At 46.1% G+C, this 17,532-nt stretch overlaps 1 protein-coding gene across 1 annotated transcript; it reads left to right on the top strand.

Moving 5' to 3' along the window:
• The first annotated feature begins 1,366 nt into the window (after window positions 1–1,366).
• Window positions 1,367–16,644, top strand: LOC143280305 (serine/threonine-protein kinase mos-like). Its single transcript, XM_076584937.1, has 5 exons — window positions 1,367–1,635; window positions 7,153–7,314; window positions 12,454–12,653; window positions 15,740–15,858; window positions 16,274–16,644. Exons 1-5 carry the CDS (start codon window positions 1,367–1,369, stop codon window positions 16,493–16,495), a joined length of 972 nt encoding a protein of 323 aa, XP_076441052.1. The 3' UTR covers window positions 16,496–16,644.
• Window positions 16,645–17,532: the final 888 nt, after the last annotated feature.

Consider the following 17,532-nt stretch of genomic DNA (forward strand, 5'->3'; position numbering starts at 1 on the left):
GCAGAAGAAGAAGAAGAAGAAGGTCTTGCCGCAGATCGCCTGCTCCATCTCCCCACAAAATGTTGAAGCGGTTGATTGAAAGAAGAAAGGAATGTTAACATTTTCACCGAAAGTAACACACTGTAAAAATAACAGCAAGAGTTAGACAAGCCGTCGAAAGTTTTGTTTGGTTTGGGGTTGTTTTTTGTTTATCTATTATTTATTCCCCTTTTTTTTTCTTTTTTTTCTTCTTTTTCTCAAGGCCTGACTAGGCGCGTTGGGTTACGCTGCTGGTCAGGCATCTGCTTGGCAGATGTGGTGTAGCGTATATGGTTTTGTCCGAACGCAGTGACACCTCCTTGAGCTACTGAAACTGAAACTGAAACTTTTTTTGTTTGTTTGTTGTTGTTGTTGTTTAAACAAAACAAAAACAAACTGCCAAGTACGAACAACGAAAGAGTGCACGTGACAGAGAGTGTGAGTTGAGTTCATTGCTGCAGCAGAACCTGTTTGTGGAAATCCAACCGTTTTCAACAAGTTCAGAATACACATATTCAAAAGAAAACAGTTTGCTGTCCTTTCCGTGGACCAAAATACAGCTAGGTGAGTCAGTTACCATTGTCAATTATGGTCATCGTCAACATGGTCATAAATGCATAATTATTATTAGTCAGTAGTATAAGGTGTTTATTAAAAAATATATCACTGATCATATCATCATTGAACAAGTGCATGCAGCACATTGGGGCATGATTTATGAAGATATTCTGTACTTAGTTCAGAAAAGAAAACCACGTTGATGTGGCCACGTAACAAGATACGATGGCGCGGGGGGTGGAGGAATCCTCAGAGGAACTGTGGAGCAGGGAGGGAAACGAAGAGGAAAAAAATAACAAACGAAGAAAAAAAAAACCGGACAACATTGCAGAATGGACTGAAAGATCGTTAGGCTTTGACACAAAACCGACATACCTGGGGGAATCTGGTGAACTGTTCTGTGCGACGCCTCAATGACTTCACACACACACACACACACACACTAGTGCGTGCGCCTATAAAACAAAATGTACACATGTAACTACGTGTGCGCAGTTACAGTCACAAGGGAGGGGGGTGTAGTCCACTCCTTCATTGTTGACTGTGGTGATACTAAACTCTCTTCTCTCAGTGACTGGTCAATCTAATCACACGACTTATTCCGACACTCCATCTTAAAATCATTGTGAAACAACGTGACTTCATTCCATACCCCTCTTCTCGAGTCATCCCTGTCAGGGAATCCACAACTGACAAGGCGTGTGTGTGTGTGTGTGTGTGTGTCTGTCTGTCTGTGTTCAAGGGAACAACAATAAACACCGCAGTCTGACGACCATCCATCATAATCATCATGGTCAGTGACACCCTCCTTCAGTACAGCCCATCCTCCCACGGCCGCTACATAGGCTCGCCCATCTCCAGACTGGGAACACCTGTTCGCTGTGGACGAGTCCATCGGGATGAGGTGATCCTGGGTAGTCTTCTCGGCACAGGAGGGTTCGGGTCAGTGTACGTGGCCAGCATTCGGGGACGGACAGTGGCGGTGAAGACCTACCACAAACGGTGCGCCAACCCAAGGGCCGTGCGACAGTCGTACAGCAACGAGCTTCTGGCGTACAGGTAACGAAATATTTTCCTTTTTTAGTTCGCTATTTTGAATTGCAGTTTTCGTGTTCATGGTTTGGGTCATTTCCCATCGTTTTAATGAGCCTAACTCTTTCTATATGGATGGGTTACATGATACATGTTATTTCTCAGATGCCTACATTGCAGAACGCACGAACATTTTCGTTTGAATATGTCCCAGAAATTATTATACTAATTATAGGAACCCAATGAACCAGTTGTTTTCAGTGTTTGGAGGAAGATATATTTTTCTTACCTTCCGCTCCTCAGTCCGGTACCAGTTTGACCCCAAATTCATCATTTAGTGCCGACTGACTGATAACGCTGCAAGTTGGTTTCATTCAACTTTCAAATTATATGTGCTTTTTGGGGGGAGCTGGTATTCTAAATAATATTACCCTCGATATGTTTATGTATTTTTTAAATGCTGTAATTAAGACTAATTCAGGAAAGAAAGGCTGCGAAAGGATATTCAGTTCCCTCAGTGTTGCATGCAGCATCATTCTCAATTTTATCGTGTTTTTGGAATTGAGTTAACTGACCAGCTCCGCGTGGAGATTTTGGCTTCCTTTTGTAGTTTGTATGTTTTTCAGTGAGTCACGATCGAGTAGCATGTCTCAACACATCTTCATTGCATGTGTAATTCTGTTTTCAGAAAAAAACCCAGAAAAAATAGACACGGACAGAATAAATTTTTCTGTTTTTCTGTCTGTCTGTTGTTGTTAGGTTTTTTTATTCGTCCATCTACCCATCTATCTATCTGTATGTATCTGTTTGGTCAGGTCAGGTCATTAGATCTGCTACTGGTAACCTGTAATCCAGTACAACCTGTTCAGGGTCGGGTTGCCGGCGACTAAACCGGCACTCCCACCGCTCCCTTCCGGGACTGGTGAGGCGGGTGGCTAGACACCCTTATGAAGATCCATAAAAGGGCGTTGGCTCAGGAGAGCCACCAACGGCCATCTAGCTCCACTGTGCTGTGGGCATGCCACACGCAGTTGGCCCCCAGGGTGTGTCTACCCATGCATGCGAAGTCTAGATCCGGCAGAATCTGCGGAAGAAACCTATCGGTTCAACGGAGAGGAAGGCGGTTACAGCAACGCACTGTGGAGTGCAGAGAGCAAGATGAGACACCGAAAGGATATCTTGGTCATCCACTGCATCCGTGCTCATCCTCCAGTCGTCTCGACTTAGTCTTGCCACTGGAAATTGGTGGACCCGGACGAGAGAGTGAGGTCGACGTTGCGCAACTCCTCTTCACTTTAAACAAACTCATCGCGCAAGTCATCAGTCATCCAAAATGACCTTTCATCCTTCATCATTTCATCACCCCCAAGTCCTGTGGCGACAGGCGAGCGACGAAACGACAGGTGTGGGTACACTGGCAGTCGCAGTCACAGACCTGCACGCAGGCGGCTCAGGCCATAGGGTCGTTCTTCGTCGACAGGAGCAGCGATGGAGCTCGGCAGCCGTCTGAGCGTCTGAGCAGCCCTCTTTAGGAATGCACTGCTCACCTCCCTGGCATCAGGAAGGGGCTAGAAAAGGTGCCCTAAAAATTGCCTGCTCCATATCACCCTGGCCAGCATACCGTGGCTGGCGGGGACCCTACATCAGCGGTCGAAACAACAAGAAAGAAAAGAAAAAAACAAGGATCGTTCCTCTCACCATTGGTGCTTGGAACATAAGGACTCTCCTGGACAGAGATAACGCGGACAGACCCCAAAGGAGAACGGCACTAGTTGCATCCGAACTTGCCAGATACAACATTGACATCGCAGCCTTGAGTGAGACTCGGCTTGCAGGTGAAGGCGAGCTCTGTGAACGGGGATCTGGTTACACCTTCTTCTGGAGTGGACGAGGAAGCGAAGAGCGACGTGAGGCTGGCGTTGGTTTTGCAGTAAAAACAGCACTTGTCAGCAAGCTAGCTGGAATCCCAAAGGGAGTCAACGATAGGCTTATGACCATGAAACTCCTACTGGCATCTGGCCAGAAGCACCTCACCATTGTCAGTGCCTACACCCCAACCATGACCAACCCGGATGAAGTGAAGGCGAAGTTCTACGAGGACCTTCACTCTGTCATTGCTGCTATCCCTAAAGCAGACAAGCTCATCATTCTTGGGGACTTCAATGCCAGAGTTGGCCCTGACTACATCTCCTGGGATGGAGTGATTGGAAAGCACGGTGTGGGCCACTGCAACCCAAATGGATTGCTTTTGCTTCAGACCTGTGCAGAGCACGAACTGCTGATAACCAACAGTTTTCTGCCTCCCTACCCGTAACAGGACGTCATGGATGCACCCTCGCTCAAAGCATTGGCATCTCATCGATTATGTCATCGTCAGGAAAAGGGATAGGCAAGATGTACGTGTAACAAAGACCATGTGCAGCGCCGAGTGTTGGACAGACCATCGCCTTGTAGTCTCGAAGCTGAATATTCGAATCCAGCCCAAGAGACGCCCCCAAGGCCAGAAGGCTCCAAAACGGCTCAACGTCGCTAAGCTGAAAAATATCACCATCAAACAGTCTTTTGTGGAGCTGCTGGAAGATCGTCTGGAATCCGCCTCTCTGGACAACCAGAATGTGGAGTCTGACTGGAGGACCCTGCGTGAGCTGATCTATAGTACAGCTTCAGAGACCCTGGGACCCATGTCCAGAAAGCACAAAGACTGGTTTGATGAAAACTGTGATGAAATCAAGCAGCTTCTGGATGAGAAACGCCGTCTGCATCAAGCCTACCTGAGCAACCCAAAGTCCACATCAAAAAAGGATGTGTACGATGCCATCCGCAGGACTGTTCAGCAAAAGTTACACCAGATGCAGGATAAGTGGCTGAGTGACAAAGCTGATGAGATCCAGGGATATGCTGACAGGCACGATATGAAGAGGTTCTATGATGCCTTAAAAGAAGTCTACGGCCCCACATCCTCAGGATCATCCCCCCTCCTCAGTGCAGATGGGAATACCTTGATCACCGAGAAGGAGAAAATTCTCGAATGCTGGGCTGAGCACTTCAACAGTGTCTTAAATCGCCCTTCCTCCATAAATGATCAAGCCATAGACCGTCTCCCACAAGTCCCCATCAACGAAGCACTGGACGATCCGCCAACACCTCTTGAGACCCAGAAAGCAATACGTCTGCTATCCAGTGGCAAAGCACCTGGCTCAGACTCCATACCAGCAGAGGTCTACAAGGATGGAGGCACTGTGCTGACTGAAAAGCTCCATCAGCTGTACTCACTCATGTGGAAAGAAGAGACGATCCCCCAGGATTTCAAAGATGCATCTATCATTCACTTGTACAAGCGAAAGGGGAACCGGCAAGCCTGTGATAACCATCGGGGCATTTCCTTGCTCTCCATCGCAGGCAAGATACTTGCCAGGATCCTACCAAACCGCCTCACAGCACACCTTGACCAAGGTCATTTGCCTGAGAGCCAGTGTGGATTCCGGAAAGAGCGCGGAACCACCGACATGGTGTTTGCTGCAAGGCAGCTGCAAGAGAAATGTCAGGAGCAAAATGCTGATCTGTTCTCCACCTATGTCGACCTCACTAAGGCCTTCAACACCGTGAGTAGAGAGGGACTGTGGAAGATCATGGCCAAGTACGGATGCCCTCGGAAATTTATTTCCTTGGTCAGCCAATTCCATGAAGGCATGCAGGCTCAAGTCCAGGACAAAGGCGAAACATCTGCTCCTTTTGCTGTCACAAATGGTGTCAAGCAAGGCTGCGTCCTGGCTCCAACGCTGTTCAGCCTCATGTTCTCTGCAATGCTTACTGATGCCTTCAGAGATGGCGATGTTGGAATCGGCCTAAAGTACCGAACAGATGGTAAGTTGTTTAACCTCAGAAGGCTTCAAGCAAAAACGAAGGTCATGACCGACATCATCAGAGACTTTTTGTTTGCTGATGATTGTGCCCTCAACGCTGGATCTGAAGCTGACATGCAACTCAGCGTTGACAAGTTTGCCACTGCCAGCAGGAACTTCGGCCTTACCATCAGCACGAGGAAAACTGAAGTTCTCCATCAGCCAGCCCCAGGGAAACCCTACGTTGAGCCCAACATCACAGTCAACGGTCAGAGACTCAGTGCGGTGGAGCGGTTCACATACCTTGGCAGCACACTGTCACGAAATGCGACCATCGACGATGAAGTGAACGTCAGGATTGCAAGAGCAAGCGCAACTTTTGGTAGACTCAGTGCAAATGTCTGGAACAGAAGAGGCATTAGTCTTGAGACCAAGCTAAAGGTCTACAGAGCAGTAGTTCTCCCCACACTACTGTACGCCTGCGAAACTTGGACAGTGTACCAACGACATGCCAAGAAGCTGAACCACTTCCACACAACATGCCTCAGGAAGCTACTGAACATCAAGTGGCAAGACAAGACCCCAGACACAGAGGTGCTCGCAAAAGCCACCCTTCCCAGCATCTTCACCATCCTGATGCAGTCCCAGCTTCGCTGGGCTGGACACGTGGCGCGCATGCCAGACCATCGGCTGCCCAAAAGTCTCTTCTATGGCGAGCTGCAACAAGGGAAGAGATCACACGGAGGTCAGAAGAAGCGCTTCAGAGATACTCTGAAAGTCTCTCTTAAAGCGTTTGATATCAACCCTGACTCCTGGGAGGAATCTGCAGTGGACCGTGACAAATGGCGTGCTGCTGTGCACAAAGGCGCCAAGTTGTGCGAGGCCAACATGACTGCTGCAGCTGTTCAGAAGAGGCAGGCCAGAAAGTCACGGGCAAACAAGCTCCCTGACGATGGTATGCCTGTCTTTGTCTGCCCCAACTGTCAGCGAACATTTCGTGCGCAGATTGGACTATTCAGCCATCTGCGCATTCACGGATAGATTCATGAGCATCCTCCCACCCACCCCACCACCACCCTCCCCCCATCCCCCAGCTGGATGACAACGATGGTCATCATCGATCTCGATGGACACACACCAATTCTGTTTTCTGAAGGCTTAGTGAAGTTTTATTCATAATCTATGTTTTTTGGTGTGTTTTTTTTGTGTGGTTTTTTTGGGGTTTTTTCTCTCTCTCTCTCCCTCTCTTTGCAATAGAAATTTCATAAGTTTGAATTTCTCCTTTTTTTCTGTTTGCAAAGTGTAAAGTTTGAAAAGATTTCCTTTCTGTCCTCCACCCCCAAACGTTTTCCCCTCACATGCTTTTCTTCAAAGACATTCAGCATCTATAGCCAATATCAAGCCCTAAAATGTCAATGTTGCACACACATCTGATACTTGCAGGCTTGAAGGATGAAGTTAATTATCAGTGTTGCACATATGTCTGATACTAGCAGGTTTGAACAATGAAGTTTAATGGCTTGAAGGATGAAGTTAATTATCAGTGTTGCACATATGTCTGATACTAGCAGGTTTGAACAATGAAGTTTAATGGCTTGAAGGATGAAGTTAATTATCAGTGTTGCATGTGTCTGATACAAGCAGGTTTGAACAATGAAGTTTAATGGCTTATCTGTCTTGCACACACGTCTGATACTTGCAGGACAGGCCTGAAGCATAGCAATGTGGTCAGCATTCTGGGCGCCACAACCCTGCATGGCTTTGAGGACGGGGCCTGGATCTTCATGGACTATGTGGGGCCCAACACACTGCAGTCCCTCCTCAATGACCACCAGCAGGAACTGGACTGCACCACACGACTGAGGTACAGATAGACAGACAGCTGGACTGCACCACACAACTGAGATACAGACAGACAACATGACTGCACGGCATGACTGAAATACAGGGTAGGAGGTGTTACTGCGTTTGGACAAATCCATATACGCCACACCACATCTGCTAGGCAGATGCCTGACAGCAGCATAACCCAATGCACTTGTCAGGCCTTGAGTGCATGCTTGTATATTTGTGTTCCTGTTGGAGTGGATTTCTTTTTACATAATTTTTTCCAGAGGACAACACTTTCGTTGCAATGGGTTCTTTTTCAATGTGCCAAGTACCCTCCCCTCATGTAACTTTGAGTTGAAAAAACAGATTGCAGACCACAGCTACTACACGAATGCTAACACAGACAGACATACGGATGGACGGACAACACTTTCGTTGCAATGGGTTCTTTTTCAGTGTGCCAAGTACCTCAGTTTATCGTCTCATCCGAAAGACTAGATGCTCAATTTCATTTTCCAGTCAAACTTGTGAGAAAGGCATGGTGACCTCAGTTTCGATACCCCTCCACTTCCGTGCTTGGGGTGAGTCCTGTCAATGTCGGCAGTGTCGGCAGATTCATGGGCGGCTGTTTGAGGGACGTGGTGGCGGTCTCCACTCTGGGAGAGACGCTCACTCAGTCTGGCTCGGCGACTAAGCCATTATTGTCGTTAGTAGGGGGCTTAGTAGGTGGTGTCCTAAGTACGTTAAAACAGAACAGGCACCACTGAACACCACCGAAGTGACTCAGCAGCAGTGCAGGGTCTCCTCTGGTGTGTGGCCTCCAGGCGACCTAACATCGATGGTTCCCTGTGGACTGCCGACGCTGGAACTGCGACGGACGAACCCGGGTGTGGCCGTGTATGGGGGAATCTAAATGAGCGGCGTGGGAGTAATGCCACTGAAACGGCGCAGATGATGGGGCAGCAAAAAAAAAAAAAAAAAAAAAAAAAAAAAAAAACTTGTGAGAAAGGGTGAGAGTGGGATTCTAACCCTCAACCTCAGGGATTCTCTGTATTGGCAGCTGAGCGTCAACCATCCTGCCACCTTCCTCCTTTTGCACCACACGACTGAGGTACAGACAGCTGGACAGCACCACACGACTGAGGTACAGACACACAGACAGCTGGACAGCACCACACGACTGAGGTACAGACAGCTGGACAGCACCACACGACTGAGGTACAGACAGCTGGACAGCACCACACGACTGAGGTACAGACAGCTGGACTGCGCCACATGACTGAGGTACAGACAGCTGGACTGTGCCACACGACTGAGGTACAGACAGCTGGACTGTGCCACATGACTGAGGTACAGACAGCTGGACTGCGCCACATGACTGAGGTACAGACAGCTGGACTGTGCCACATGACTGAGGTACAGACAGCTGGACTGCGCCACATGACTGAGGTACAGACAGCTGGACTGTGCCACATGACTGAGGTACAGACAGCTGGACTGCGCCACACGACTGAGGTACAGACAGACAGACAGCTGGACTGCACCACATGACTGAGGTACAGACAGACAGCGCCACATGACTGAGGTACAGACAAACAGACAACTGGACTGCACCACATGACTGAGGTACAGACAGCTGGACAGCACCACACGACTGAGGTACAGACAGACAGCTGGACTGTGCCACACGACTGAGGTACAGACAGCTGGACTGCGCCACACGACTGAGGTACAGACAGACAGACAGCTGGACTGCACCACAACTGAGGTACAGACAGACAGCGCCACATGACTGAGGTACAGACAGACAGACAACTGGACTGCACCACATGACTGAGGTACAGACAGCTGGACAGCACCACACGACTGAGGTACAGACAGACAGCTGGACTGTGCCACACGACTGAGGTACAGACAGACAGCTGGACAGCACCACACGACTGAGGTACAGACAGCTGGACAGCACCACATGACTGAGGTACAGACAGCTGGACTGCACCACACGACTGAGGTACAGACAGACAGCTGGAATGCACCACATGACTGAGGTACAGACAGACAGCTGGAATGCACCACATGACTGAGGTACAGACAGACAGCTGGAATGCACCACATGACTGAGGTACAGACAGCTGGACTGCACCACACGACTGAGGTACAGACAGACAGCTGGAATGCACCACATGACTGAAGTATAGACAGACAGACAGTTGGACTGCACCACATGATTGAGGTACAGACAGCTGGAATGCACCACATGACTGAAGTATAGACAGACAGACAGCTGGACTGCGCCACACGACTGAGGTACAGACAGCTGGACTGTGCCACACAAATGAGGTACAGACAGACAGACAGCTGGACTGCGCCACACGACTGAGGTACAGACAGACAGACAGCTGGACTGTGCCACACAACTGAGGTACAGACAGACAGACAGCTGGACTGTGCCACACAACTGAGGTACAGACAGACAGACAGCTGGACTGTGCCACACAACTGAGGTACAGACAGACAGACAGCTGGACTGCGCCACATGACTGAGGTACAGACAGCTGGACTGCACCACATGACTGAGGTACAGACAGACAGCTGGACTGCGCCACATGACTGAGGTACAGACAGCTGGACTGCGCCACATGACTGAGGTACAGACAGACAGTTGGACTGCACCACATGACTGAGGTACAGACAGCAGGACTGCGCCACATGACTGAGGTACAGACAGACAGACAGCTGGACTGCACCACATGACTGAGGTACAGACAGCTGGACTGCACCACATGACTGAGGTACAGACAGACAGCTGGACTGCACCACATGACTGAGGTACAGACAGCTGGACTGCGCCACATGACTGAGGTACAGACAGACAGCTGGACTACTCCACATGACTGAGGTACAGACAGCTGGACTGCGCCACATGACTGAGGTACAGACAGACAGCTGGACTACTCCACATGACTGAGGTACAGACAGACAGCTGGACTGCACCACACAACTGAAGAACAGACAGACAACGTGACTGCACCACATAACTGAAGTACAGATAGAATATTGGACTGCACCACACAATTAAGGTGTAGATAGACAACTGGACTGCATGATACATTGATTGATATGGATACATATATCTTACATAGCACCTATAGGTCTGAGCGTTTTTGCAAACACAGTCATTTGTCTACCTGCAATGAACCAGCTGACGCCAGCCTTTTGGTGCTTGTCATTCGTTACCTGTGTCGTTCAGTTTGGCTTCAGTCATGCATGTACACACACACACACACACACACACACACACACACACACACACACAGAGGCATTCATACACATACACAACTCACAAGACATGCCAAGCGCACACCATTACACTATTCCCCCTCTCCCTTCCCCCATCCCCCTTCCCACATCTCCCTTCCCTATCCCATCTGTACTACCCACCCACCTTCACCCTTCCCTCATGTAACTTTGAGTTGAAAAAAAGATTGCAGACCACAACTACTACACAAATGCCAACACAGACAGACGTACGGATGGACAGACAATATAGACAGACTCAATATGACACGACTGAGGTGAAGATAAGATAGACATGGTGTGTGTGACTGTTTACGTGTTGTGCTGTGATGTGCTGTACTGTGTTGACAACACTGCTACAGTGCTAATGTCATGCATGTAGTATTGTTTGAGTGCGTGTTTGTGCCGTGCTTTTTCATGATAGGGTGGGTTCATTCTGTTTTGGCATGGTGTGGTGTATTTTTGGGAAAGGTACTTTTCTCCAGTTTTCCTCACTCTACCCAGGTATGAATGGACTTCAGTTGGGGATGGTTAAAATGGTGGAAGAAGAGGTTTTCAATTTCACCCACCTTACTGTGCCAAACCCTTGAGACAGGAATTCACTGGCTCAGTTGCCTTAAAATGCAATGGTACCTTTAACTTTTAACCTTTTTGTTGTGCATTAGTACATTTGCAGTACTGTCTGTGCCTTTGCTGTGCTATACTGTACAAGTTCGCTCACTTGAAATGTGGACAACACGTTCAGCCCTTTTCAGATATTAAAAAAAAAAGTTTTAAAGGTTTTCGGAAACTTTTAGAAAAGTATATAATGGGTAGAAAGTTAATGGTCAAGGTTTGGAAAAGTCTCGGAATTTTCATAAACCATTGACCAGTACCTTTCAACAAAGAGTTTATAAGCTATTTTTAAAAAATTCAACTCGGTTGAATACTCTTGAACATACATGTCATGAAATATGAACTTCCCATTCCCCTTCATCAGTGGTGTTGCAGACTTTGTTTTTATTTTATTTTACTTTATTTGGTTTGAAAAAAAAATTTGAAAAATATGGACATTTGTTTGTCACATTTGTGGGAACTTGTTTTATTTTAAAGAGTGTACCTGGTTGGTCTGGCATGGTGTAATGTACTGTATCAGGTGTTTTCAGTGTGTACCTGTAAGTCTGTGCTGATGTACTGTACAGTATCAGGTGTTTTTAGTGTGTACCTACACAGTCTGGGCTGATGTACTATACCTTATCAGTGTTTTCAGTGTGTACTGTAAGTCTGGGCTGATGTACTGTACAGTATCAGGTGTTTTTAGTGTGTACCTACAGTCTGATGCACTGTGTAATATCAGGTGTTTTTAGTGTGTACCTATACAGTCTTGGCTGATGTACTGTGTAGTATTAGGTGTTTTTAGTGTGTACCTATACAGTCTTGGCTGATGTACTATACCTTATTGGTATTTTTAGTGTGTACCTATACAGTCTTGGCTGATGTACTGTACCTTATTGGTATTTTTAGTGTGTACCTATACAGTCTTGGCTGATGTACTGTACCTTATTGGTATTTTTAGTGTGTACCTATACAGTCTTGGCTGATGTACTGTACCTTATCGGGTATTTTAGTGTGCATCTGTACAGTGTAGCCTAATCGGCTAATGTACTGTATCAGGTGTTTTCAGTGTGTACCTATACAGTCTTGGCTGATGTACTGTACCTTATCAGGTATTTCAGTGTGCATCTGTACAGTCTAGCCTAATGTACTGCATCAGGTGTTTTCAGTGTGTACCTATACAGTCTTGGCTGATGTACTGTACCTTATCAGGTATTTTAGTGTGCATCTGTACAGTCTAGCCTAATGTACTGCATCAGGTGTTTTCAGTGTGTACCTATAGTCTGGCGTTACAGATGGCGCGGGGCCTGCATTACCTGCACTCTTTCGGCCTGATGCACCTGGATCTGAAGCCCGCCAACTGTCTGGTCACCAATGAACTCCAACTCCGCATCGCTGACTTTGGATGCTGTCATCAGCTGGTGCCGGGGAGGGAGAGAGGGGGGCAGGAGGTGGTGGCAGAGGGGTTGAGTCCAGCACCAGGTTAGTGTGTTAATAATGATAATGATAATAATGAATAATGGATACTTTTTTAGCGCTTTCCTCCCTTAAAGGGAGTTCAAAATGCTTTACAATAAACATTAAACTGATACACACATATACGCGGTAACTTACAAAAGGAAGAAGAAAGAAAGAAAAAAAAGAGAAACTCAAAGAAAACACCTGGACAGATACAAATAATGATGATAGTAATTTCAACAACAATATGATACAGTGTTTTCCATCCTCTTATTGCGTTTTACCGTAGCATGTCAGTCTGACACGTATGCATGCTCACACGCACTCATGCATATCACACTCATACATATCAAAGAAAAGTTTGGATCCATGGAATAAATATATGGAAAGGGGTGCCTTAGTTATGCATAGACTACTTGAAAAGGAATGTCTTTAGATTTGTTTTTGGAGTAGTGAGAGGCTGTGACAGACTGGGAAACCCCCCCAGTTATTTCCAGGTATTTACACCTGCCAACACACCAGTCACAGTCGATGGAGAGCCCGTCAGGGAGGTGGAGTCTTTCATCTACTTGGGAAGCGTGGCTGACCAACAGGGAGGCATGGACCGAGACGTCACAGCCAGAATCGGCAAGGCAAGAACAGCTTTCATCATGCTCAAGAACATCTGGGCATCTGGAGCAATCAGTATGAAAACCAAACTCCGCATCTTCAACTCCAGTGTGAAGTCAGTTCTGCTCTACGGATGCCAGACATGGCGGACAACACAGACAATGCAGCAGAAGATTCAGACATTCTTCCACACCTATCTGAGGCGCATCTAGAAGATCTGATGGCAGGAGAAGATCCGAAACGAAGATCTGTGGGAGCGAGCGGGACAGGAACCAGTGGCCAGGCAGATACTGCGAAGGAAGTGGGGCTGGATCGGACACACCCTCAGGAAGCCACTGTTCAGCATCACACGCCAAGCCCTGATCTGGAACCTGCAGGGAAAGAGGAAGAGAGGCCAGCCTCGCAACAGCTGGAGGCGAGACATCGAGGCAGAGCTGAAGCAGCAAGGGACCAGAACAGCCCAGAACAGAGTGCAATGGCGAGAGGTCGTCGATGGCCTATGCTCCACCAGGAGCGATGGGCAAAATGATGAATGAATGACACCTGAAGAGGTAAAAACTCCCCCACCATATTTCTCTCTGTTGAATTTGGGAACTAAAAAAAAAAAAAAAAATCTGTGATCAGTGGAAGAGTGGAGAGACCTTAAAGGGACATATTTACTTCAAATATTTGCACAGTTGAAATGTGATCTGCTGCATTTGGTTCATGTAAAAAGAATTTGAATAAAAGGAGGGGGGTGGGGGTGTCATGGGAGAGTTGTTGGTTGGACTCAACTCATTCTGTCCCATGCATGGGAGTCAGTGTTACATATACTTACATGCAGTTTAAACTCCCGTGTGGGCTGCGATTTAAGTGGTTGTTTGTTTCTGAGAGTTGGATTTTTAAAGTGATGATCCACCTTTCTTCTTCTTCTTCTTCTGCGTTCGTGGGCTGCAACTCCCACGTTCACTCGTAGGCACACGAGTGGACTTTTATGTGTATGACTGTTTTTACCCCGCCATGTAGGCAGCCATACTCCGTTTTCGGGGGTGTGCATGCTGGGTATGTTCTCGTTTCCATAACCCACCGAACGCTGACATGGATTACGGGATCTTTAATGTACGTATTTGATCTTCTGCTTGCATATACACACGAAGGGGGTTCAGGCACTAGCAGGTTTGCACATATGTTGACCTGAGAGATCGTAAAAATCTCCACCCTTCGATCCACCTTCAGATTCCTCTGTAGCCCTTTCTTCTATCACTGTTTACTTTATGCTCCCACAACATTGGTCTTTTCTTTTGTTTGCAGGGAGAGCACGTTGAGTTGTTTGTGTTTTTTAATCAACCGGATGCTTGATCACTGAAAAGGATCTTTAACTCTGTGGGGATGTTGGGGGCTCTTTCAAGATGAATGATATCTTCACCAACTAGAAATTCTAGTTAGAAATTCCAACTTTTCTGCCTGTTTTGTTTGTGGCTTTTTGCTTTTCTTTCTGTCATCTGTTTCTCGTTTTCTGCCTTGCTGGTCTCTTCACCTGTTTTTTTGTTCCTTCTTTTTTAAAAGAAAGCCATGAATGTAATTATAGATATATATATATATATATTTTTTAACTTAATGAAAATGGGTGTTCTTACTTTTTATTCTTTTTATTTTATTTGTGAGGTGCCCATTTGCAATTTTCTGTTCTGTATAATAATTGATGTTAAAGTTCAGGATACTTCTGTCAATCCTGTGGTGAAAACTTGATGGAATGGTCAGTATCAGAGGCATGTCCTAAGCTCTGTGTGTATGAATATGACTGTACTTCTGCCTAATTTTCTGTTTTTGGTTGGTTGGTTGGTTTTTAATGGTTTCTTCAAGATCCATATTTAATTTTTTGCCCCAGATATGTTCCTGGGTGGGGTTGGACAATAATGGACAAAAGATAATCTTTGAATTATAAAATCTTTGATAATTGAAAGAGGAAAAAAAGCTGTTTATAACTGCTTTCTGTCTAATGATGATACAACACAGAATGGTCAGTTTGCAATGCTGTGTCTGATCCCTTGGGTCTGTGCTGGGGCCCACTTTGTCTATGCTGGCATTTTACAAAGTAAAATCCAGCTGATCAGTAACCATGTCTCATGTGCTAGATAACCAGAAAGAGCTGGGTTGCATGAGTGATCTTAGCAGTACTATGTTTGCTTCAATTTAAAATGTTCTATGCTAATTCTACAGACCTGGGAAAATTGATAATGCAGTGCAAACTGAACACTGCTAAGATCACTCATTTGTTAAGCATTAAGAATGTTCCTAATGCTAAGCAAACTGCTAAGATTGCTTATGCAACCTAGATCAGGACCAAAGATCAAGTTGGGTAACTAACTGAAATTCATATAATAATGATGACATTGATAATGATGACATTGATGATGATTTGTATCATTGCCAGTTCTGTAGGTTCCTATTTTATCATTGCAACAATTGTATAGGTGTGAGATGATGATAGTGAGTTTTTAATTGTTTCTGCTTTTGTAAAGGTGCCTGGAAGAATGAGCTGGTTGGAACCTTGGCATACAGAGCACCGGAGTTGTTGAAGGGACAGAAGCCCTCCTTGTGCTGTGACGTGTACTCGCTTGGCATCACACTGTGGCAAATGGTGAGTGCATTCTATGGGTATCGTGGTATGTTTTGACTGAAGCTCTACAGGGAGAGAAGGGAGAGAGGAGGAATTTTGTGTAATGTCCTGTCACACATGTCAGTGACTGAAGACATTTTGTCAGAGATTTAATATATTCATTTGAGTATTATTGTTTACAAGAGAAGGGAGAGACTTTTGAGCTAGTGTCTCAAATGTGTGAATGGTTGTGAAAATGTGATGAGAAAGTGTGATACATGCACACACACACACACACACAGAGAATTACATTGATAGAGAATTTTTTTCCTTGTTGAATTTATTTTGTCCATGTTTACACTTTGGAATATTCCAACTGACCTGAGTCATCCAGTGTCATAGTTTTCCTTTCAATGTCGTCAAAAGATTTGAGAAATTAATTTTGTGTGGTGGTTAGCGCACTTGCCAGGGACCGTATGAAGGGGTTCCTGCCCATGCAGTAATCTACCAGGTGGTCTCCAATGACCTCCGACCCCGGCTGCCATCTGAGGACGAGGACAACCCTTTTGAAGTCATCTTTGCTGACCTCTATACCCAGTGCTGGGCCAGTTCCGGGGATGACCGTCCCTCTTCCCTGGACATCGTGCATGCCATTGGTCTCTGGCTGGAATACATGTAGGCTGGCTTCCATTTGCTGATGACCATGTGTGCTTGGCAGGATGCCTTGTCCCAAGAAGTCCTCTGTGCCTATATGTCGTGACAGCTTTGGGCAGTTTTCAGTTAGATGTAGCCCATAAGTGGTCAGTTGAAGCATAATTTGAACACTTAGCATGGAAAGATTAAGTGGTCATGTCACACTTGGAATGCTTCCCTCAAATGGTCCATCATTTCCCTTTCACATCATTGATTTGTTTTGTGTGGTCCTTCCCTGTTTGTATGTGTGCATGTGTTTTCTTGGTGACTCAAATGGTATCTTCATCACCAGTGTGTTTCTGTGTTCCCCCTTCATGTATGTTCCTTCCCTCTTTTGTGTGTGGATTGCAAATGTGTATGTTCCTCCCCATTCAGGGCAAGTGTGCGTGTTCTTTCCCTCTTGTGTGCGTATACATGTGAATTTGGACCGTGCTGCTTACTCCCCACTGTGTCTGTGGTGTTCCTTTCCTCATTGTATCATTTCCATATTTCTCTCGTTGTTTCCCTTGGTGTGTGAGTGCCTTTTCCTCTTTTGTGCATACACATGTGTACTTGGAGCATGTAGCTTTCTCCCCACTGTGTGTGTGTGTCCCTTTCCTCTTTGTTTTCTTCTCTTAAAATCCTCAAGTTTTCCAGTATTTTCCTCTAGTATTGTCATGGGTGCAAATGCGTCTGGTCATTATGGAAATCTGATTTTCAAATGTTCGAGTCAGATATTTGCCAGTTTATTGAGTTTGAGTGCTTTCTGGAAAGGTTTCTGTGCAACAAGAATTTGTTCTTGTTTGGAAATATCCAAGTTTGTAACTCAAAGTAGATCAGACATTGGTGAGAGTATTATATACTATTAACCCTTTCGCTGCCAGGAAAATAAGATTTAAGTGAAATCTATTTGCCAGGGTTTTTTCCACAAAAAACGGGAAAAATTTTCCAAAAATTCTGTGCTCTTTGTTATTGGAGAAAGACCCATAAAAGTATATATTTTCTGAAAGGTAAATGAATAAAGAATACAAAACACATGCTGTT

The sequence above is a fragment of the Babylonia areolata genome, chromosome 3, assembly GCF_041734735.1.
Source record: "Babylonia areolata isolate BAREFJ2019XMU chromosome 3, ASM4173473v1, whole genome shotgun sequence".
Lineage (NCBI taxonomy): Eukaryota > Metazoa > Mollusca > Gastropoda > Neogastropoda > Buccinidae > Babylonia > Babylonia areolata.